This window comes from Alosa sapidissima, chromosome 3, assembly GCF_018492685.1.
Source record: "Alosa sapidissima isolate fAloSap1 chromosome 3, fAloSap1.pri, whole genome shotgun sequence".
Taxonomy (NCBI): Eukaryota; Metazoa; Chordata; class Actinopteri; order Clupeiformes; family Clupeidae; genus Alosa; species Alosa sapidissima.
This window is the reverse complement of record NC_055959.1, coordinates 423,667-449,694: the sequence shown is the minus strand read 5'-3', so window position 1 is coordinate 449,694 and position 26,028 is coordinate 423,667. Positions and strand designations below refer to the sequence as shown.

At 40.7% G+C, this 26,028-nt stretch overlaps 1 protein-coding gene across 1 annotated transcript in view; it reads right to left on the bottom strand.

Moving 5' to 3' along the window:
- Window positions 1-2,444: 2,444 nt before the first annotated feature.
- The window catches only part of il21r.1 (interleukin 21 receptor, tandem duplicate 1), a 59,179-nt gene continuing 35,595 nt past the window's right edge, over window positions 2,445-26,028 (bottom strand). Inside the window, exon 9 of the mRNA XM_042086221.1 lies at window positions 2,445-3,321. Coding sequence (XP_041942155.1) covers window positions 2,704-3,321 — 618 coding nt within the window. The 3' untranslated portion in view covers window positions 2,445-2,703. The remainder of the gene's footprint in view (window positions 3,322-26,028) is intronic.

The window sequence follows — 26,028 nt, the reverse complement described above, 5'->3', positions numbered from 1 at the left end:
TCCTTTATGAGGGGTTTAAATAACCTAAAATTCTTAAATAGTAGGAAAACGGTTGCTAAATACACACTTTTATGGTTTTGCTTTCAGACAACCTGTCCCATATGTGGACAGTGGATGGCCAGTGATGTAGTAGAAATTCACGCCAGCATGTGGCGAACGGTATGTATGATTCACTTGTTTCACTTTTCCATTCTTTTGCAAAATATTTGCATGTAGTGTACCCACAGCCATGGGAACCCTGTAAAAGCTATGACATTTATTTTTGTTGAATGTTGAATTAATTTACTCAGTGAATGTGATGAAGCTGAGTGTGAAGATGCAGATGGTAGCCAAGCACAAAAGTCAGAAAGGTAAATCATATTCCTTGTATCAGGCTGATCCTATCCACATCTATTGCTTTGCTAGTAGTTCATTCATATATTGCTGTGGAACTTGCACTTGGCTGCTGTCCTGTTTGTTTTGTGTTAAGTGGTTTCAACCCCCCTCCCTCCCTCTTGTGCTTTGGGCTTTTCTGATATATCGGCGTTGATAAAGACTCTCAACCGAAGGGTCGGGCCATAGTTTGGACACCCCTGGTTAAGTGGAATGACTATTCCATATGGTCTCGCAAGCAGCCTCCTTCAAATGCGCCGTTCAATGTCAAAATACAGATGCATTTATTTGACATCGCGCTTTGCGCCGTTAAAGAGAATGACAGATGTCATTCTCATTGGTTTAAATGATGTTACGCCCCAAACACGCCCATGACTGATTAAAAAACCTAGGAACACCTTTTTGCACCATGTGCTCGACGTTTGATAACGAAAACCCTCCCAATGTGGACTGGACACATCCTACAAAATTTGAATAAGCTTTTGACAAGTGACGATGCGCTCTTGACTGTCATGATAGGGCCCTAAGTCTTATTCTCTTATGTATGAATGATTTTTTTTTTCATGGTCAAAATAATAGGCTTGGTAGCTTCAACGAGATGAGCTACCATAGCACAAATAAATACTTGTGTTAGGTAATAGTAACATCGTTTTTTTTTTTTTCACTTTTTTTGTCAGACAGTACTCTGTAACCTCAATCAACAGGGTTCTATGTTAAAAATGGCTTGAGTTCTCCTCTAACATGCTAGCACGCATACTGGTTGGTCAGTGAAGCTCCATAGGTATCCATTCATTATGAGCTCGCTAACGAGTGGCCTCTAGGTGAACTGCAGCCAATTTTGGAAACTGGAAGTGTTCTGAGAGTGGAAATACTCCTATTAACATTTCTCTGCCTGCAGCTTGTTTTTGGATGTTTGAGCATGTGTATTGTGTGTAGGTGGTTAGCAGGAGCTACTTACAGGCAAGTGAAAACGTCCCTGGGTCAAGCAGCACTTGACACAGCTTGTACCATGCTGAGGTCAGTTATGATTATTTTCACACATTACTGCATATGTGCAAATACATCAGAGAAATTGGGCTTTGCTTGCATCAGCTTTGCTTGCCTGCATCAAACACTCACTGCATGCTACTGAGGATTTTTGTCAACTTGTAGTGCAAGTTGCAAGTGACCTGTTCTGTAATGCACGGGTCAGCACCTTTCAGGCGTTTTGCTGCTGGTAAATCCTATGTTCAGATCCTAGGCCATATATACCAGTAACCCCTGTGGAAACACTGTTTTTTTTGTCTTTAATTTTCTTTTCTTTCCTTTTTTCCCTATGTCATGTCTGTGTTGTCTGTGTTTTCTGAATGGACACCGAGTCTGGCAATAAAGGTGATGACAAATATGATGAATATGATGAATATATGAATACTGCTGCCCTATGATTGTTTGTGAATTGGTCTGGGGTCCGTTTCCCAAAAGCATAGTACTTAACTATGATAGCAACTACCATGTAATAGTGTCACTGCCAAATGTGAGTCCGTAGATTTGGGTTTAAGCATGCAAAAACATTTAATATTGTCATTCATATTGTCACATATCACAATTTTAATTTTGGAAAATTAAAAAATGAGAGTATATTTGTTAGCTCTTACTAAAATGTGACCGAAATATGATCGAATATCAACACCGTATTTCTGTATCGTTAACATATCTGTAATGTGTGACTCAAATACTGTCAACTCTGGGCTTTTGGGAAACGCACCACTGAGAGAGTTAGGAGTCCTATTGATTACTTATAAGCTCTCCCAGACTTAGGTCTTTTAGAACTACTAGGCTTTATGAAATACTCTTTGTAAAAAAAAGGTCTGAAACTTAAGATGGTTTCTCTCTTTTTTGTATAAAGTATCCGTGATGTAAGTCAGATTTTCAATATTGTAGGCACCCCTGCAAATACAAATTCATGGTAACCTCCCCCGAAGTGCACCACCAATGGTTATAACATTTCTTTTACAATGTAGTAAATTAATGGTCAAGAATAGTAATAGCCTAGGCTATGGCTTTAGTGAAAACATGATGTCATTGTACAGGTATGCATTTCAATAAAACTGTGTTTATTTTCACCTGAAAATGCTAGCCATGGTCCGCCACTGGTATCATACACATATTATGCTTGAAGTATAGGCTACAAAAAAACCTTTACATTCCATACTAGGTGTATTGAGATGACACTAAGGCTATTTAATATACATGACATTACACAAACACTACTTAATTTTCACAAAGGATAGACTAAATCTTAATCAACTATGTCTGACTTTGTGTATCAGAGCTCACTATCTCACCCTTGAGTCACTGGCTACTATTACTATCCACAGTGTGCACAATCCACTGTTTTACATAGCTTGAATGGGAGACCTCTCCTGTATTAAGTGGGTCAGTCTCTATTTGTTCACCCTGGTCAAAGATAGGGCTACTGCAGTTGGACTCAAGGAAGCCACTATCAACTGTGTCAAGGTCAAGTCTCATAGGTGGGTATCCATCCTCATAGTACTCAAGGGAGCTAAATGAATCCAGTGAGATGTGTTCAAGATCAATGTTTTCCACATGGTTTAACCAGTGCTCATTGCTATCTCCCCCTATCATGATGACTTTTATTTCATTTCCCTTTGGTGGCATTTTTTTAGCAACCTCTTCCTCAGATATAGTAACTGTATCAATGGAGATGTGATGTGCAGAGCTGTTGCCAGTGATGGTGTTTCCCAATACGCAAAGGGAATTAGTGAAGTTATGATCCTGCAGAAAGAGCAAGGACCTGGAGCCTTGGATATTCACACTGTTGCAGAGGTCCTCTGTCTTCTTGCCATGTAGGTTGGAAGGTACAATATTCTTCTCACACATCACTTTTAGGGATGGGGTCCTCTCCTGGAGGTCAAAGCTGCTTAAGATCAGGACTGGCCCGACCCATCTCTGATATAAATAAGAAAGGGCAAACTGATTACAAATCACATATGTGTACCAATATTATATACTACGAAACACATTAGCATAAAAATTTAGCTTACAACACTACCTCACTAACCTGGACTCTTATTTTATGGAGCCATACTGTTGTAATATGTGCAAAAATATTTTTGCATTGTTTGTATTTCTGAAATATTCAAGGTCTCCCTGAAAAAGACATTGTCTGCCATAGGCACTAATGCACCTCCATATCATCATAGATGCTGGATATTGAACTGAGCACTATAACAAGTTGGTGCAGAGTGTTCCTACCTGCCACAGCAAACTTGCTTAATGATATCATAAGCGATACAACCTTGAGTGTGGCAGAAGTTCCGTTTGCCCTATTAAGAGTTTATGTGCTATCGAAATTATTTTTGGAAACATTATTTTAAGGTAAAAATAAGAAGAAAATAAGAAAAAACTCTTTAGGGGTCATTTGAATGAATGAATTTGCATTTCTATATCATGTCTAAATCTAATTTGTGAATGGAGCTTCAAATTGTGCTCATAGACAATGATTATCAGAGGTTTTCCTAAACCCATAAAATTATTTTGTTACAGAAACAGTTGTTTTAATCCAGTACCAAAAGACAACTGCCATCCAATATTGTTTTTCAGCCTCGTCCCTAGTTTTCAAATATTTATCTGGATCCTCTGAATATTTTAATGATATTATGTACTGTTGATGATGAAATCCCCAAATTTTTTGCAATTCCATGTTAAGAAGCATTATTCTTATATTGTTTCATTATTTGCCAGTAATAAGTAATGAATACCTCCACATCTTTACTTCTGCGAGACTCTGCTTTTGTATTTTCTTTTCGTACCCAATCATGGTGCCAACCTAGTTGGTTCATTCATCAGTCATTTTGTTAAAACAGAGATCCCTGTCATTGGGTCCCAGCACATGGCACATGGAATCAAATGTTGCCATTTTTAGGTCCCTTACACAGGATAGAGTCAAGCCTGTTGCAAAAAATCTTGGCATCTGGTTTGACACCATATTACAAAGCTTGAGCTTGTGGTTTTGACCAACTTAGGAATATTTCCAAAATAATACCTATTTTATCATTTAAAGATACAGAAATCATCTTACATGCTTTTATCTCCTCATGCCTGGATTATTACAGTCTTAACAGGATTAGATAACAGTCTTTTCACCTGCCTTACTCAAAAGTCCTTACATAGGCTTCAAATAGTCCAAAACTCTGCTGCCAGGTTCCTTAATAAGACCAAAAGGTATGAAGACAACGTTCCTGTTCTAACATCACTACACTGGCTCCCATTGGGGCAGCCGTGGCCCACTAGTTAGCACTCTGGACTTGTAACCGGAGGGTTGCCGGTTCGAGCCCCGACCAGTGGGCTGCGGCTGAAGTGCCCTTGAGCAAGGCACCTAACCCCTCACTGCTCCCCGAGCACCGCCATTGTAGCAGGCAGCTCACTGCGCCGGGATTAGTGTGTGCTTCACCTCACTGTGTGTACACTGTGTGCTGTTTGTGTTTCACTAATTCACCGATTGGGTTAAATGCAGAGACCAAATTTCCCTCACGGGATCAAAAAAGTATATATACTTATACTTATACTTATATATGCTGGAGAATTGATGTTAAAATTTTACTCATTACATTTAAAGCTCTTCATGGCCTTTCCCCTGGTTAAATTTCTGATATGGTAGTTCCCTATATTCCTACACGCACATTAAGGTCTGCAGGCACAGGTTTACTGCATTGACTGCATTTAATGCATTGACTGAGCAAATAAGGTTAGCTGATTCTGTAACATGTTTTAAATCTCTCTTTTAAAAAAAAAACAAAAACAAAATACATTTCCATTATTCTTGCTAATGTTGATATGGTCTTATTTGTATTGTTTTTAGACATTTAATTTTTGTTCTTTTTATTTTGTTCTTATATCTAAAGCACTTTGTAACTTTGTTTCTATTCGATTAGCAGACACCCTCCCTATTTTTAAGTCTAGACTTAAAACATACCTCTTTAGCGCCTCCCATAGTTAGGTATGGTACAGTGTGGAACTTCAACCAACTCAGGTTTTTTTGGAATGGACCACCCTGCTGTGTCCTTGTGTGACTGGCATCCCAGTCATACGTGCAACGGTGGTCACTGACCATACCTGCGCTGGTGTTGACTACCCTTCACCATACCTTAGTTATGGTGCTATAGCAGAGGTTGGCAAACTGCGGCCCGCGGGCCGGATCCGGCCCGCCACGTACTTCAATCTGGCCCGCCAGGCAGTCGCAGCGGCTCGCCTTTTTCTCCTGCCCGACGTTGTGTTAGTACCACTAGATGGCGCAATGCACGTACAGCCCTCTAACGACAGTCAATCGTTTCTCTCGTTGCCACTGTTCTGTCTCCAGCATGAGAAATATAGGCCTACTGACAAAATGAGCAGTCGGAAAAAATGTAAAGTCGACACCGAGTGTCGACTTTACAAAATATTTCTTTACTGAAGTTTGGTCAAAGGCCGTGTGTTTGATTTGTAAAGAAAGTATTGCTGTTTTCAAAGAGTACAACATCAGCCGCCACATATACTTGAAACGATAGTCCACCAAGGTGGAAAGAGGTGCAAGAAGTAACTAGAAATGCAATTCCAAGGAATTACCAGTGCATGAAAATGCTTAAGTTGTGATGTAAAATATCATGTATAGTTAAAACTGATAATACAGAGATGGTTACTTCGGTGATGCTAGGATAGACATGGTTGTTGCATAGCTTAATAAAAGTTGATAGTTTAAAAGTAGACTGTTTAAAAGCTGAATGTAGGTAGTTTAAAAGTTGTTGATAGACAGTAGATAGTTTAAAAGTTGTTGATAGACAGCTAGTTTAATAGATAGTTTAATGATAGTTTAAAAGTAGACCGTTTAAAAGTTGAAGGTAAATAGTTTAAAAGTTGTTGACAGACTGGAAGTTTAATTAATGTTGATATTCAAATAGTTTAATGGATGTGTATAGGTAGATATTTGATGATAACTGAAAGTTGGAATGGCTCTGATGTTTGCTAGCAGTTATGCTAAGATTTTTAACTATGCTAACCATGCTACTTAGCTAATGTTTTATAGCAGTGCTAGAAATGCTAACATGCTAACCATGCTACTTAGCTAACATTTTCTAGCAGTTTTGCTAAACATGCTAACTATGTTAGCAATGCTAACTATGCTACTTAGCTAACTTAACTAACGTTTTCTAGCAGTTTTGCTAAACATGCTAACTATGCTAGCAATGCTAACATGCTAACTATGTTAACCATGTGACTAAGCTGACCTAGCTAATCATTTTTAGCAGTTATGTTAACTATGCTAACTAACATGCTAACATGCTAATAACTATACTAACCATGTGACTTAGCTAACCTAGCTAATCATTTTTAGCAGTTATGTTAACTATGCTAACTAACATGCTAACAATGCTAACTATGCTAGCCATGTGACTTAGCTAACCTAGCTAATCATTTTTAGTAGTTATGCTAACTAGCATGCTAACAATGCTAACTATGCTAACCATGTGACTTAGCTAACCTGGCTAATAATTTTTAGTAGTTATGCTAACTATGCTAATTAACATGTTAACAATGCTAACTATGTTAGCCATGTGACTTAGCTAACCTAGCTACTCATTTTTAATAGTTATGCTAACTATGCTAACTAGCATGCTAACTATGCTACCATGCTAACTATGCTAACCATATGACTTAGCTAACCTAGCTAATCATTTTTAGCAGTTTTGTTAAAAATGTTAACTATGCTAACATGCTAACGAGCTACAGTGGTTAGGAGTCATAGTTGATGACAAGTGTTGACATAGTTGATGACAAGTTAAAAGTTGTTGATAGACAGCTAGTTTAATAGATAGTTTAATCATAGTTTAAAAGTAGACTGTTTAAAAGTTGAATGTATATAGATTAAAAGTTTAAAAGTTGAATGTAGATAGTTTAAAAGTTGTTGATAGACAGCTAGTTTAATAGATAGATAGTTTAATGATAGTTTAAAAGTAGACCGTTTAAAAGTTGAATGTAAAAAGTTCAGTAGTTTAATGGGTTACATTGTTTAACAGTGGATTATTGTAGTGAGGACTTTTATTTTGAAACAGTTTTGGGCAGAGGAAACAGTTGAATAGGATGTGTAGTCTTTTTTTTGACCCAGATTGTATGCTTAAAGCCTGAGGCTGCAGGTGGCCTGAACACCTGCCATAGGATTCTAATTGCTTAACGGCCGTGTTATGATGTCACAATCGGCAATGTTAAGTCTATGGGGATTTTTAAAACGTTTTTCTTTAATAGTTTAAAAAGTATAAAAGTTTCAAAGTTGAAAAGACATAGCAGCTTGGTCCGTTAATACCTACGTTACAAAGTTTGAATGAAGTTTCTAAGTTAAACTGTTCAAGAGAAATAGCGTACGGAAAAAGTGGTAAGCGGAATAAGAAGAAGAAGAAGTTGTTGAAGTTGCCTAGGAAGAACAGTACAGTGCATTTTCATGCACTGTAATTAATGAAGATAGTTTGGAAAAAGCAGAGTATTCCCAAGGCTGGGGGAATATTTATTCCCAAAGAAAAGGACGCAGTGGAGATTAATCAATTTAGGCCAATTAGTCTACTGAATGTTGAAGGGAAGGTTTTCTTCAGTGTGGTGGCACGGAGACTGACAAATTACCTTGAAAGGAATAAACTAATTGATACCACGGTGCAAAAAGCTGGAATTCCTTGCTTCTCCGGGTGCTTAGAGCATACCAGCACCAAATTCAATTAGCAAAGCGTGAGAAGAGAGACCTGCACGTTGTGTTCTTGGATTTGGCTAATGCTTTTGGGTCTGTGCCGCATAGTCTGTTGTGGGAGGCCTTTGATTATTTCAGAATCCCAGGTAGCATTAAAAGCCTAGTAAAAGCATACTTTCTGGATATTTAGGGCCCGAGCACCGAAGGGCGCAAGGCCCTATTGTTTTTGTAAGGATTATTATTATTAGGGCCCGAGCACCGAAGGGCGCAAGGCCCTATTGTTTTTGTAAGGATTATTATTATTATTATCGAGTATTATTATTGTTATTCTACTTTTTTGCTTTCCTGTTTTTGAGGTGGTTAACATGGTAGAAAAACTCTTGAAATTTGACACACACGTCAGGTGTCACACATCGCAGTTGGGTACAAGAGCTTGACCCCGGGTGTGGCCCAGGGACTCGCTAGCGCCCCCTTAGGTGACTGATCCCGTTGTTGGCAAATATTTTGAGGTGGTTAACATAATCGAAAAGTCTTGAAATTTGGCACACACATCAGGTGTCACACAAAGCAGCTAGGTAAAAAAGCTTGGCCCCGGGTATGGCCCAGAGACTCGCTAGCGCCCCCTTACGCCCCCTTAGATGACTGATCCCGTGGTAGGCATATACTTTCAGCTACACACACCAAATTTGGTAGGTGTCTGTATCTCCCCAAGATGAACGACTTTCGTATGTACAATGCATTAGCCACGCCCAACAGGAAGTGAGGTATTTGGGATTTTGTGCAGACTAATATGTGATGAAATATGTGATGAATCATGATGCCAAAAGAGGTTCTTCCCATGGTCAAGTCAAGTCAAGTCAAGTCGGCTTTTATTGTCAATTTCTTTACATGCACTGGTCATACAAAGAATTGAAATTTCGTTTCTTACTTTCCCATGCAGACATAGACATACTTTAAATACAGACATAGACATACTATAGACATAGCGATAGACAATAAACATTAAATTAAAGTGCAAGACTGAAATATAGAACATGTATGTATCAAAATAGAAATATAGGACATATATATAAAAAAAAAATAGAGGTAGTTGTGTTGTATATTTATATAGTCTTAACAGTTACATGAAGTTTAAACTTGTGCTTGTGTGACCTGTATATTTACATTGATATGCAGTATGCAGTAATTTCAAGTATATCAGGCTTGATGTGAAGCAGCAACACGTTAGGCTGCGCAGTCACAGTGCAGTTCCACAGGGCGGTGTTGGGGGGGGGGATGGGGGTTAGGGTAGACAGGATCCTAGTTTCCTAGGTTCCTGGCTGGCTGGTGGGTGGGGGGGGGCTGTCAGTGATGGGAGAGTGGGTAGAGTGTTCAGCATCCTGATTGCTTGGTGGATGAAGCTACTTGCCAGTCTGGTGGTGCGGGAGCGGAGGCTCCTGTACCGCTTTCCAGAGGGCAGGAGGCTGAACAGTTCGTGTGCAGGGTGGGTTGTATCCTTGACAATCATTAGTGCTTTGCGGGTGAGGCGGGTGGTGTAAATGTCCTGCAGGGAGGGGAGTGGTGCTTCAATGATCCTCTTAGCTGTGTTAACAGTGCGCTGGAGGGTCTTCCTGTTCTGATCTGTGCAGCTTCCGCCCCACACTGTGATGCTGCTGGAGACGATGCTCTCAATGGTCCCTCTGTAGAATGTAGTCATGACGGGAGGCGTGGCACTTGCCTTCTTCAATTTGCGCAAGAAGTAGAGGCGCTGCTGGGCTTTCTTCGCCAGTGATGCTGTGTTGGTGGTCCAGGAGAGGTCGTCGCTGATGTGCACCCCCAGAAATGTTGTGCTGCTCACTCTCTCCACAGCATCTCCGTCGATGGACAGTGGTGGCAGTTGTTTGTGACCTCTCTGAAAGTTGACAACAATCTCCTTGGTCTTGCTGACATTTAGCAGGAGGTTGTTGTCTTTGTACCATTTAGCCAGCAGGTCTACTTCTTCTCTGTAGTGAGCCTCATCGCCCTTAGTGATGAGGCCCACCAGTGTTGTGTCGTCCGCAAACTTCACCAGATGGTTGGAGCTGTGAGTGGTTGTACAGTCATGTGTTAGCAGTGTGAAGAGCAGGGGGCTGAGCACACACCCTTGAGGGGCCCCCGTGCTCAGGGTCAGAGTGCTTGAGGTGTTGTCCCCGACACGTACTGCTTGTGGTCTCTGCAACAGGAAGTCCAGCAGCCAGTTGCAGAGGGAGGTACTGAATCCTAGCTTGTCCAGTTTGCTGATGAGTTGTTGTGGTATTATGGTATTGAATGCTGAACTGAAGTCTATGAACAGCATTCTCACATATGAGTCTTTATTGTCTAAGTGGGTGAGGGCTGGATGGAGGGCAGAGCAGATTGCATCCTCCGTGGATCGTTTGGCTCGGTATGCAAACTGGAAGGGGTCCAGGATGGGGGGTAGGGTGGCTTTGATGTGTGACATGACTAACCGTTCGAAGCACTTCATGATTATGGGCGTGAGTGCTACAGGACGGTAGTCATTGAAGCATGATGGTGATGATTTCTTTGGCACGGGTATGATGGTGGCAGTTTTGAAAAGTGATGGGATGACTGCTTGCTCCAGAGAGGTGTTGAAAATGTCTGTAAAAACATCCTTCAGCTCTTCTGCACAGTATTTCAACACTCGTCCTGGTATGTTTCCATGGGTGAAAACGCATGAAATTTGACACACACATTAAGTGATACAGTGAATAGACAGGGATGGCACCGGGCGTTGCCCAGGAACTCCATAGCGCCCCCTTATGTCACTGTGACTTGTGGTTGGCATATAGTTTTAGATACACACACCAAATTTGGTGGGTGTACGTAACTCCCAAAAACAAACAACTTTTGTATTAACATGCCATTAGCCACGCCCACAGGAAGTGAGGTAATTGAGATTTTGTGCGTAGTGGACATGATCAATTTTAACGTACTCCTCCTAGACGGTGGCTCCGATTCATGTCAAAGTTGGTATACATGACGCCGAGATGTTTCTGATTATAAATTGTGAAGCTTTTTTTTTATATGTTGTAATTTGACGAAATGGCGAAATTATTAATTTTAATACCCTTCCACAAAAACAGTAAATGTGTCATAATTCACCATGCATGGCTTGAAATGTATTAATGATAATATTCACATGCCCATAATGCATGTTTGGCATAGCGCCACCAACTGGCAACAGAAAGATTGACAATTATACTGATGCCATATGATCAATTTAAACATACTCCTCCTAGACGGTTTGTCAGATTCATTTGAAATTTGGCAAATATTATGCCAAAATGGCGCTGATGTTAAATTGTGAAGGTATTTTTGATAACTTATATATTTGATATGATTTTAATATCTCAGCACATAAACAGGAAATGTGTCATAAATCACAGTGCATTGAATTAATAGTCTGAAACTTCTCAGGTTAATAGATATCATGATTATGATGATATCCAGACACCAAATGGGCCTGCCTGACATAGCGCCACCACCTGGCCAAGCAGGAAATGTGCCAGAAATGGACAATGCCTTAAGTGATTGATCTGAAACTTTATAAAATATTGGATATCATTATTGTGATGATATTCACATGCGTAATTCACAGGCCTAGCATAGCGCCACCTTCTGGCCAAGCAGGAAATGTGCCAGAAATGCTCTATGCTTTGAATAAATGGTCTGAAACTTTTCAGGTTAATAGATATTATGATTATGATGATATCCAGACACCCAATGGGCCTGCCTGGCATAGTGCCACCACCTGGTCAAGCAGGAAATGTGCCAGAAATTGGTAATGCCTATATTGGTTGATCTGAAACTTTGCAAAATATTGGATATCATTAGTGTGATGATATTCACATGTGTAAATCAAATGCTTAATATACCGCCCCCATATGGCCAAAAAGTGTTTCAGAAATGTTCTTTGCTTAAAATGAATAATCTGAAATTTCTCAGGTTAATTTATATTATGATTATGATGACACACAATGGGCCTGCCTTGCATTGCGCCCCCACCTGGCCAAGCAAGTAAATGTGCCAGAAAATAACATGCAAAAACAAATAGCACACACATCAAATATGTACATTTTACAAATGCACCACGTCGGTGCTTTGTTGGATTCTGAAATGTCACGGGTTGCGGCCCGCAGGTGCTCGGGCCCGCCATTGCCGCTTGTGGCTATATTTATTAGGGCCCGAGCACCGAAGGGCGCAAGGCCCTATTGTTTTTGTAAGGATTATTATTATTATTATTATTATTATTATTATTATTATTCAGTATTATTGTTATTCTACTTTTTTGCTTTCCTGTTTTTGAGGTGGTTAACATGGTCGAAAACTCTTGAAATTTGGCACACACGTCAGGTGTCACGCATCACAGTTAGGTACAAGAGCTTGACCCCGGGCGTGGCCCAGGGACTCGCTAGCGCCCCCTTAGGTGACTGATCCTGTGGTTGGCAAATATTTAGAGATGGTTAACATAATCGAAAAGTCTTGAAATTTGGCACACACATCAGGTGTCACACAAAGCAGCTAGGTAAAAAAGCTTGGCCCCGGGTATGGCCCATAGACTCGCTAGCGCCCCCTTACGCCCCCTTAGATGACTGATCTCGTAGTGGCCATATACTTTCAGCTACAAACACCAAATTTGGTAGGTGTGTGTATCTCCCCAAGATCAACAACTTTCGTATGTACAATGCATTAGCCACGCCCAACAGGAAGTGAGGTATTTGGGATTTTGTGCGGACTAAAATGTGATGAATTGTGATGCCAAAAGAGGTGTTTCCCATCGATGAAAACGCAGGAAATTTGGCACACACATCAAGTGCTACAGTGAATAGACAGGGATAAAAGCTTGGCACCGGGCGTTGCCCAGGAACTCCATAGCGCCCCCTTATGTCACTGTGACTTGTGGTTGGCATATAGTTTTAGATACACACACCAAATTTGGTGGGTGGATGTAACTCCCAAAAACAAACAACTTTTGTATTAACATGCCATTAGCCACACCCACAGGAAGTGAGGTAATTGAGATTTTGTGCGTTGTGGACATGATCAATTTTACCGTACTCCTCCTAGACGGTTGATCCGATTCATGTCAAAGTTGGTATACATGACGCCGAGATGTTCCTGATTATAAATTGTGAAGCTTTTTTTTGATATGTTGTAATTTGACGAAATGGCGAAATTATTCATTTTAATACCCTTCCACATAAACAATAAATGTGTCATAATTCACCATGCATGGCTTGAAATGTTTTAAATTTCACAGGTCATTGAAGACCATGTCAATGATAATATTCACAGGCCCATAATGCATGTTTGGCATAGCGCCACCAACTGGCAACAGAAAGAATGACAATTATACTGATGTCATATGATCAATTTGAACATACTCCTCCTAGACGGTTTGTCAGATTCATTTGAAATTTGGCAAATATTATGCCAAGATGTCACTGATGTTAAATTGAGAAGGGATTTTTGATAAGTTATATATTTGATATGATTTTAATATCTCACCACAAAAACAGGAAATGTGTCATAAATCACAGTGCATTGAATGAATGGTCTGAAACTTCTCAGGTTAATAGATATCATGATTATGATGATATCCAGACACCCAATGGGCCTGCCTGACATAGCATGCCAGAAATGGACAATGCCTTAAGTGATTTCTCTGAAACTTTATAAAATATTGGATATTATTATTGTGATGATATTCACATTCGTAATTCACAGGCCTAGCATAGTGCCACCATCTGGCCAAGCAGGAAATGTGCCAGAAATGTTCTATGCTTTGAATGAATGGTCTGAAACTTTTCAAGTTAATAGATATTATGATTATGATGATATCCAGACACCCAATGAGCCTGCCTGGCATAGCGCCACCTTCTGGCCAAGCAGGAAATGTGCCAGAAATGCTCTATGCTTTGAATAAATGGTCTGAAACTTTTCAGGTTAATAGATATTATGATTATGATGATATCCTGACACCCAATGGGCCTGCCTGGCATAGCGCCACCACCTGGTCAAGCAGGAAATGTGCCAGAAATTGGTAATGCCTATATTGGTTGATCTGAAACTTTGCAAAATATTGGATATCATTAGTGTGATGATATTCACATGTGTAATTCAAATGCTTAATATACAGCCCCCATATAGCCAAAAAGTGTTTCAGAAATGTTCTTTGCTTAAAATGAATAATCTGAAATTTCTCAGGTTAATTTATATTATGATTATGATGACACACAATGGGCCTGCCTTGCATTGCGCCCCCACCTGGCCAAGCAAGTAAATGTGCCAGAAAATAACATGCAAAAACAAATAGCACACACATCAAATATGTACATTTTACAAATGCACCACGTCGGTGCTTTGTTGGATTCTGAAATGTCACGGGTTGCGGCCCGCAGGTGCTCGGGCCCGCCATTGCCGCTTGTGGCTATATTTATTAGGGCCCGAGCACCGAAGGGCGCAAGGCCCTATTGTTTTTGTAAGGATTATTATTATTATTATTATTATTATTATTATTATTATTCAGTATTATTGTTATTCTACTTTTTTGCTTTCCTGTTTTTGAGGTGGTTAACATGGTCGAAAACTCTTGAAATTTGGCACACACGTCAGGTGTCACGCATCACAGTTAGGTACAAGAGCTTGACCCCGGGCGTGGCCCAGGGACTCGCTAGCGCCCCCTTAGGTGACTGATCCTGTGGTTGGCAAATATTTAGAGATGGTTAACATAATCGAAAAGTCTTGAAATTTGGCACACACATCAGGTGTCACACAAAGCAGCTAGGTAAAAAAGCTTGGCCCCGGGTATGGCCCATAGACTCGCTAGCGCCCCCTTACGCCCCCTTAGATGACTGATCTCGTAGTGGCCATATACTTTCAGCTACAAACACCAAATTTGGTAGGTGTGTGTATCTCCCCAAGATCAACAACTTTCGTATGTACAATGCATTAGCCACGCCCAACAGGAAGTGAGGTATTTGGGATTTTGTGCGGACTAAAATGTGATGAATTGTGATGCCAAAAGAGGTGTTTCCCATCGATGAAAACGCAGGAAATTTGGCACACACATCAAGTGCTACAGTGAATAGACAGGGATAAAAGCTTGGCACCGGGCGTTGCCCAGGAACTCCATAGCGCCCCCTTATGTCACTGTGACTTGTGGTTGGCATATAGTTTTAGATACACACACCAAATTTGGTGGGTGGATGTAACTCCCAAAAACAAACAACTTTTGTATTAACATGCCATTAGCCACACCCACAGGAAGTGAGGTAATTGAGATTTTGTGCGTTGTGGACATGATCAATTTTACCGTACTCCTCCTAGACGGTTGATCCGATTCATGTCAAAGTTGGTATACATGACGCCGAGATGTTCCTGATTATAAATTGTGAAGCTTTTTTTTGATATGTTGTAATTTGACGAAATGGCGAAATTATTCATTTTAATACCCTTCCACATAAACAATAAATGTGTCATAATTCACCATGCATGGCTTGAAATGTTTTAAATTTCACAGGTCATTGAAGACCATGTCAATGATAATATTCACAGGCCCATAATGCATGTTTGGCATAGCGCCACCAACTGGCAACAGAAAGAATGACAATTATACTGATGTCATATGATCAATTTGAACATACTCCTCCTAGACGGTTTGTCAGATTCATTTGAAATTTGGCAAATATTATGCCAAGATGTCACTGATGTTAAATTGAGAAGGGATTTTTGATAAGTTATATATTTGATATGATTTTAATATCTCACCACAAAAACAGGAAATGTGTCATAAATCACAGTGCATTGAATGAATGGTCTGAAACTTCTCAGGTTAATAGATATCATGATTATGATGATATCCAGACACCCAATGGGCCTGCCTGACATAGCACCACCACCTGGCCAAGCAGGAAATGTGCCAGAAATGGACAATGCCTTAAGTGATTTCTCTGAAACTTTATAAAATATTGGATATCATTATTGTGATGATATTCACATTCGTAATTCACAGGCCTAGCATAGTGCCACCATCTGGCCAAGCAGGAAATGTGCCAGAAATGTTCTATGCTTTGAATGAATGGTCTGAAACTTTTCAAGTTAATAGATATTATGATTATGATGATATCCAGACACCCAATGAGCCTGCCTGGCATAGCGCCACCTTCTGGCCAAGCAGGAAATGTGCCAGAAATGCTCTATGCTTTGAATAAATGGTCTGAAACTTTTCAGGTTAATAGATATTATGATTATGATGATATCCAGACACCCAATGGGCCTGCCTGGCATAGCGCCACCACCTGGTCAAGCAGGAAATGTGCCAGAAATTGGTAATGCCTATATTGGTTGATCTGAAACTTTGCAAAATATTGGATATCATTAGTGTGATGATATTCACATGTGTAATTCAAATGCTTAATATACAGCCCCCATATAGCCAAAAAGTGTTTCAGAAATGTTCTTTGCTTAAAATGAATAATCTGAAATTTCTCAGGTTAATTTATATTATGATTATGATGACACACAATGGGCCTGCCTTGCATTGCGCCCCCACCTGGCCAAGCAAGTAAATGTGCCAGAAAATAACATGCAAAAACAAATAGCACACACATCAAATATGTACATTTTACAAATGCACCACGTCGGTGCTTTGTTGGATTCTGAAATGTCACGGGTTGCGGCCCGCAGGTGCTCGGGCCCGCCATTGCTGCTTGCGGCTATATTCAATTATGTTTTACTACAGCTGATTACACCACAGGGTGGCAACAACTCGAGATAGGAATCATGGCCGGATGTACCATCTCCCCACTTGCTTTTACAATGGCAATGGAGGTCATCATTAGGGCCTCAAAATGGGTGGTGGGTGGGGAGAAGTTGCAGGGAGGGCCACGCCTCTCCCCGATTAGGGCTTTCATGGACGACATGTCAACCTTGACGTCAACCGTTCCATGCACCAACAGGTTGCTGGATAAGTTAAATAGTAATCTGCAATGCGCCAGAATGAAGGTGAAGCCAAGTAAGTCTAGGAGTCTCTCAATTGTTAAAGGGAAGGTAATAGATAAAAAGTTTGCTATAAATAAGGAGGTGATTCCCACAGTTCTGGAGAAACCAGTGAAGGGTCTGGGAAGGTGGTATGATGCAAGCCTTAGTGATAAATCACAGGTTGAAGACTTGAGACAGGTCACTAGGCAAGGTATTGCAAAAATTGAGTCAGGGCTGCCAGTTAAGCTCAAGCTGTGGTGTTTGCAGTTTGGTTTGTTGCCTCGGCTAATGTGGCCATTGACAGTTTATGAAGTTCCTCTGTCAAATGTAGAGAGGTTGGAAAAAATGATCAGCTCCTTTGTCAGAAAATGGCTCGGAGTCCCACGCTGCAGTGTAGCCTTGTATGGGAAGGGCATTGTAGAGTTGCCAATATCTAGTCTGACAGAGGAATTTAAGTGTGCTAAGGCTAGATTGGAAATGACTCTTACTCAGTCCAAGGACCCAGTGGTGAGGAAAGTTGCACCCACAGTTAATGCAGGGAGGAAGTGGAACCCAGAGCAGGCAGTTAAGCAAGCTCAATCAGCATTGAAGCATAGGGATATAATGGGCCATGTGCAGCACGGGCGGGGGAGTCTAGGGGTGGGTGTAAGTAAACCCTTGTGGAGTAAGGCTTCTGCAGGAGAAAAGAGGAAAATGGTAGTGGAGGAAATGCATAGACAGGAGGAGGCTGTAAGATGTACTAAGGCAGTGTCGCAGGCAAAAAAAGGGCAGTGGGTGAACTGGGAAGGGGTGAAAAAAAGACGGATTAAATGGAAAGATCTATGGGGCATGGAAGCTGGTAAGATCAGATTCATGTTAGGTGCTACATATGATGTGCTCCCATCTCCCAAAAATGTAAGGTTCAAAGGTTTGTTGAGGAAGATAAATGCATACTTTGCTCGTGTGTGGGCAGTCTCCACCATATCCTATCAGGGTGCAAGGTAAGTCTCACCCAGGGGCGGTATACGTGGCGTCATAACCAGGTATTGAAATATGTGGCAGCCGCAATAGAGGATAAAAGGAGAGAAGTCAATTCATTAGCAGCTAGTAAAGGGGTAAGGCAAATTAACTTTGTACGTCAGGAGGATAAACCTTGTTCCGCGAAAGCCAGGTGTAAAACCGACCAGTTGAAAAATGGGGCGGGCTGGGAAATGAAGGTTGATCTTGGCCAGCAGATGGCGGTACCTCCACATATAGTGAGTACTAAACTACGACCCGAGGTAATTCTATGGTCGGATTCAGAGAAGATAGTTTACTTCATTGAACTCACTGTTCCTTGGGAAGACAGAGTGGAAGTGGCCAATGAGCTGAAGAGAGCTAAATACACTGAAATAGCAGAGGAGGCAGCTAAGCGAGGTTGGAGTGCACGATTAAGGCCTATTGAAATCGGTGCACGTGGGTTTGTGGCCAGATCTGCTATTGGCTTGCTGTCTGAATTGGGCATTTGTGGTCGAAGTCTAAGGCAGGTGGTTAGTAACATGTCTTTAGCAGCAGAACGGGCAAGCGAATGGTTGTAGGTAAGGAGAAGTTACCCTTCCTGGGGCGAAAGCTAAGGTAAGCTCATTTGTTGCTCATTTGTGGCTCATTTGTTTTGTCAGGGTTCTCAAGTCTCACGCAATGGGCGTGAGACACACGCAATTCAACAAGTTCACACGCTCACACGCCACACCTTGCATTTCTCACGCAGAAATATTACTAGGGATGTCAAGGTATCTGCATAATTATTAGAGGCGCAAGGATACCAGAGGATTTCTCGCAGGGTTCAGAACTACCGCACCACTCACCAGCCAAATAAAATTAAAAAAAAATAGCCACCGACATCCAATCAAAAAATAGTGTTCGTTGTATCCAGGTAAAATTCCAAAATAGGACATCCCCTCCCTGCAACCACGTTATGGTTGTGCGCGTATGTGGGGTTACACGTTTAAGATTTCAAAACGGCACCAAAATTCTTTTTATTCAGATGTCTTTCATTTAGTAAACCAGCCTACTTATGGCACTTTAACAGTGTGTTTTATTTATAAACTAAACTAAACTGTCGGTCATTAAGAAAACATAATAATTGTGTCATTGTAGCTTTGTGTAACCCAGACATCAGCAACGTTCATTTTATACGACCAATCACTCTGGTGGCTGCCTGCACTTTCCCTGTCGTCACGGCTGCAACTTTCGCACTCGTTTGTGCGTGTTCATCAGACACCCGTCTGAGCCTCCATGGACCATGTCAACAATGAATGAAAATTAGCTTATTATCAATGAGTGTTATCAATTTGAGCGAGTATGCTACACATACATTTTTTTCTAAAGATACAGGACTGCTGCAGACAATGAGCTGCCAACCATCATAATGTAATAGCAACCCAAAATAATGAATTTGCTGTCCTTATAAAAAAAGAAAATAAAAAGTTGGTCACTTGGTGACAATAGGCTACTCAAGGGAATAAAGCAATTAGCCTAATAAATAAAATATTTGTCTCACTCAGTACAAATATCTCGTAAATAGGTGAGCCATAGAATATCCCACCGTCAAGATTATTATATTTTAAGATTCCAATCTATCCCACCTAAATATGAAAAGTTATTTCTACTGACATGCTTCCTGGTGACATAAAAACACAAATGGTTTCCCTTTGATATAAAGGCTGATATAAGAGACATAGCTATGCAAGATGGGTACAAATCCCAGACTGTCCTGAAAAATAAACAAAAATGTATGTATGTATGGATGTATACTGTAGATACAATGACAAATTAAAGGTCTCAAAGGGTTAATGCTTCTTTCCACAAAACTCACCAGAAGTCTATATATAAGGGGTTATTTTTTAAAAATGTCTTCTGGGGGAGCATGCCCCCAGACCACCCTAACTAAGCCGAGTTACTAACCTTTTGAAGTGGCCAGGGGGGCCCTTTTCACATCTGTGCCTAGGGGCCTTTTGCTACATGTGCAAGTTTTACACACTTATTTTAGTACATGGTCCACTCATCTTAATAAATAGTGCACTTACTTTCTACCTTTCTCAATTCTACCTTCATTGAATGAGCACACGATTTAGCACACAAGCTTGGCTAAGGTTTTTTTTATGGTTTATGGTTCAGTCCGCATCAACGGGACGGATCAACCTAGCCAACTTAGACCATGCCTAGGTTGGTTAAGGGTATTTGGATGTTTGTTGTGGTAATATGGTGGCAGCATGGGGCGTAAGCTAACTGGCTAATTTATTTTGTGTTTGTGATGGGCTGTGCCTACAGTAGCATGATGGTTGGTTGGCCAGTGTTTTTATGGCTATGGTTCAGTCCACATCAACGGGACGGACTAACCTACCTTGACCATGCCTGGGCTGGTTAAGAGTATTTTGGGTATTGGATATTTCAATGTGGTAATATGGTGGCAGCATGGAGGGGAGTGTCTCCAGGACGCTGGTTTCACTGTTAAGCCTTCATGAGGTGTCGTGGGCCTAACTTAACGAAACATCGGTGAATGAGGGTGCCCACTTGATAACCCTAATGACATGCCGCATACTATATACTGCTGTTGGATGGGCCATTTGTATTGTGTTTTGTGACCATTTGTTGGCGGATTTGTGGGTAGTGTGCTTTTTAAAGTTAAACTTGAGCAGGGGCTTCTGAATGTGTTTTTACCTTGGATTTTGGCACAAGGGATTTTGACATCTAATCCGGTGTATTAATGTAATAAAATGGGGGCACCCGTGGCCTACTGGTTAGCACCTCGGTTGCCGGTTCGAACCCCGACCAGTAGGCATGGCTGAAGTGCCCTTGAGCAAGGCACCTACATGTAACCCCTCACTGCTCCCCGAGCGCCGCTGTTGATGCAGGCAGCTCACTGCGCCGGGATTAGTGTGTGCTTCACCTCACTGTGTGTACACTGTGTGCTGTGTGTGTTTCACTAATTGGGATTGGGATAAATGCAGAGACCAAATTTCCCTCATGGGCTCAAAAGAGTATATATACTATATACTTATACTTTTCCACCAGGCATGCTAACTATGCTAGCAACTTGTCAGTTCAAGACAGGGCCACTACTGCCTCAAGGTTAGCTGCGAGTTTACAGGATCAGCAGAGCATTTTCACACGACAGTCGACTATTCAGGAGTCATGCACAAAGGCAAGTTATGTGCTGGCATACAACTTAGCCAAAGCAAGTAAGCCACTCTCTGAAGGCGAATTTCGAATTGCAATTTTGCAATTTTGAAAGAATGCATGGTAGAGACTGCTGGTATTCTATGTCCGGAGATTACAAGCAAATTCGAAAATCTCAGTCTGTCACGCAGAACAGTGACTCGCCATGTAGAGCTAATTGACGGTAACTTTTCATTTCTATTCTTTAGCTCTGGATGAGAGTAATGATGTAAAAGACACTGCTCAGCTCTTAATCTTTATCAGAGGTATTAATAGCAATTTTGAAATCACAGAAGAATTTCTGGCCATGGAGTCCATCAAGGGCACAACGCGAGGAGTGGACTTATATCACCGGGTGTCTGGGGTCATCGAGAGGCTGAAGCTACCTTGGTGTAAACTGGTGAATGTCACCATTGATGGATCACCCAATTTAACGGGAAAAAACGTCGGACTTCTGAAAAGAATTCAGGACAAAGTGAGAGAAGGGCCTGAGTTGGGGGTAATTTTCCTGCACTGTATCATCCACCAGGAATCCCTGTGCAAGACTGTTTTGCGCTTTGATCACGTAGTGAAGGTAGTGGTGAAACTTGTGAACACCATACGAGCGAGGGGGCTATACTCATCGTCAATTTATTCAATTCATAGAAGAAACCGATGCTGACCACCAGGACTTACTTTACCACTCCAATGTCAGTTGGCTAAGTTTGGGGAAAGTGTGTTGGCGAGTGTGGGAGCTCAGAGATGAGATTGGGTCATTTTTGGAGTTGGTTGGGAAAGCCGATGATTCCCCTGAGCTGCGCAACGCAGACTGGCTATGTGACTTTGCGTTCGCTGTGGACATGTTGGCTCACATGAATGAGCTGAACGTAAAGCTACAAGGAAAGGATCAATTGGTGCATGACATGTACTCCAACGTGAAAGCTTTTAAAGCCAAATTGACTTTATTTTCAAGACAAATCACACAGAAAGTATTCACTCATTTCCCCACATTGGCGACACTCAAAGAGGCCCCACTGCATGCAAGTAAATACTGCAAATCACTGGATGGCCTGCACACAGAATTTTGCCGTTGATTCTCTGATTTTGAGAAAATTGAGAAGCTACTTCAGCTGGTGTCATGTCCCCTGTCACTGGACGATGAAACAGCACCGGAGGAGCTGCAATTGGAGCTGATCATTACATTTACATTACATTACATTACATTTGGCTGACGCTTTGATCGACCTGCAGTGCGACTCTGTCTTAAAGGAGAACTTCAATTCCGTTAAACTGGGTGAGTTTTATGCATCCCTAAACGAGACAAAGTTTCCAAACATCCTGCAGGTGACCCAGAGGATACTGGTGTTATTTGGCTCGACCTATGTGTGTGAGCAAACTTTCAGTGTGATGAACCTCAACAAATCACGGCACAGAGCGCAACTCACTGATCGACACTTGGGGGCTATACTGCGAATCGCCACAAGTGAAATGGCCCCAGACTTTAATGCTCTCACAAAAAATGGTGACCAACAGCACTGTTCCCATTGAAATTAAATGAATGAATGAACCACTAATGGTGGAGTTGCTTCTTACTTTTTAGGAAATATGTTGTTGCAGGTCTGAGAACAACGTTATGAAGTGTCTGCTAAATGTAATGTAATGTAATGTAATGTTATGGGCAGATTAATGTGTGCAGCCTACTGTTCTGTGATAAGCTGTGTTACCTAGGCCAATATTGGGGTGCCACCCCTTTTTCATGCCTGTTGTGTTGGAGGTTGTGAGGCGTGGTTGTGGCCAACAACAACCGCAATAAAAATATAATAATAATAATAATAATAATAATAATAATAAACAGATAATTACCGAGTAGTTTCTTTGCACATATTTCAATAGCAGTGAATGGTACAGTATGTATTACATATTATTGATGTCATTACATGTAATTTTTCCTCATTTATTGGTGGTTCGGCCCGCGGCCAATTTTCAAAACCCAATGTGGCCCTTGAGCCAAAAAGTTTGCCCACCCCTGTGCTATAGCATAGTGCTGTCAAGGACTTTTCATGTGTCACGCTGTACAACCCCTCCTCTCCCTACTCTGCCTATTCTCACTATGGTATAACACTATATAGTACCAATGATATTAATCATTTTGATTTATAGTATATCTATAAATCTATATCTATATATCTCTCTCTCTTTCCCCTTACCTCATTTGTGAGGTATACCATTACCATCAGCCATCCTTGTGTTTGGCCCTCATCTCACTCATCTCATCTAAAGTCTCAGCCCTACGACTGTCCTATTATCGCCTATTGCTGTCCCCCTGCCCGGATTCCTGGCCTGCACAGCCTAACGACCCACTACTTGCCCTTATGACAACGCCTAATCCCCTTGGACAATTAATTTCCTACACTGGACTATTTGAAGTTTCTGACACCATCCCACCTCTTTGTAACATATACCTCAGGTGGCTTTAAACACCATGTTCTTTTCTCTACACTTCACTAACTTATTCATTTATCATATAAACAGACCGGTAACACTTTCTATGAAGGTTGAATTTATAATGCCCTATGAATGCATTCATAATGTTTTATAAGGTGTCTATAAAGCATTGTAATGCTCATTATTACCATTTATATGTATTCACAAGTCGTCATTACCAATTTCATGATGCATTATGACAGCTAATTATGAATGATTATAATTTTAATCTGAATAATGCATTATAAATATGTCAAGATCTGCCTACTCACTTGTCCCTATTATTAACAGATATAAGTTCACTGAGTAATTAAAGGGTGCAATGAACTAAGTATCGAGTCTAGCCTCTTTACTCCATATGCACAATATTATAAATCACTATGTTAATGTCATAGGTGTTATTTGTCAGCTTTAGGTAAGGTAGAGCAAATGAGGTGTTGTTATTAATAGATATAAGGTTATTATAAACAAATATGAGGCACAATGAAATGAGAGCCTGGACAGTAAAGACAAAAGGAATGACAAATGAAAACTAGAAATGCAATTCCGAGGAATTACACGAGGGGATGCAATCTGCTGGTTAGGGTGTTGGTGGGGCTGTTGACCTTGTGATACCTGCAAAGGTGCTTTTGGAGTAACCAAATTTGAATCTTGTGTGACATGGCATTCTTGAGATATAACACTCAAGGTGTTTTTGACCTTGACATTTGACCTTCAACCTCCAACATCAACTCACTTCATCTTTGAGTCCATAAAAACACTCGTATCAAATTTGAAGCATGTACGTCAAGCCGTTCTGGAGATATAATGCTGAATGCATGAGATATGGCTGGGACTTTTATTTTGACACACAGGAAACACTTTAACTGGATGTGTAGTTCAGGTAGAGCTAGATTGTATGCTTAGAGGCTGAGACAGTTGAATTCCTCACAGGTGACACCTGTGCCAGTGTTCTGATTAGCCTGGGAACTGCTCTGAGAACTACTTAACGAGCGCAGCTGGCTCTATTATGACATCACAGCCCCCATTCAAGTCTATGGGGGAAAAATACACTTTTAATTACAAATATCTCAAAAAGTATAAACTTCTCAAAAATGAAAAACGGATAGGACGGTAAAGCCTTGGAAGATCTACGGAACGGTTTTTGAACCAAATTTGTACGTTAAGCGGTTTGGGCTGAATAGCGCGCACAAAAAGGTAAAAAGAAAAATAATAATAACTAGAAAAGCATTTCCTGAAGGAAATACAGTGCATGAAAATGCAAAAATATGATGTAAAATATCATACAGAGTAAAAACAAACTATATTGGTTGCTAGGTAGATGAGGTTTAATATAGTTGGAATGACTGAACAGTTAAATAGGTGGATACTTTAAATGGTTAAATTATTTAGGTAGATAGTTGACGATAACTGACACTTGGAATGGCTCTAATGTTTGCTAGCAGTTATGCTAACTATGTTAACAAAGATAATAATGTTAACCAAGTTACTATGCTAACTAGCATGCTAACAATGTTAAAATGCTAAGTATGTTAACCATGTTACTTAGCTGACTTAGCTCATCATTTTAAGCAGTTTTGCTAAAACTGCTAACTAGCATGCTAACATGCTAGCATGCTAACCATGTGACTTAGCTAACTTAGCTAATCATTTTAAGCAGTTTTGCTAAAAATGCTAACTAGCATGCTAACATGCTAGCATGCTAACTATGCTAACCATGTGACTTAGCTAACTTAGCTAATCATTTTAAGCAGTTTTGCTAAAAATGCTAACTAGCATGCTAACATGCTAGCATGCTAACTATACTAACCATGTGACTTAGCTAACTTAGCTAATCATTTTTTGTAGTTTTGCTAAAAATGCTAACTAGCATGCTAACATGTTAGCATGCTAACTATGCTAACCATGTGACTTAGCTAACTTAGCTAATCATTTTTTGCAGTTTTGCTAAAAATGCTAACTAGCATGCTAGCATGCTAACTATGCTAACCATGTTACTTAGCTAACTAGCTACAGTGGGTAGGAATCATAGTTGATGACAAGTAACAGTTACAATGGCTGAACAGTTAAAAAGTTCAGTAGTTTAAAGGGTTGAATTGTTTAACAGTGAAATATTGTAGTGAGGACTTTTATTTTGAAACAGTTTTTGGCAGAGGAAGCAGTTGAACAGGATGTGTAGTCTTAATAGGGCCAGTTTGTATGCTTAAAGCCTGAGACTGGCAGTTGGTCCAGGTGGCCCGAACACCTGCCATAGGATTCTAATTGCTTAACGGCCGTATTGTGATGTCATAATCATAATGTTAAGTCAA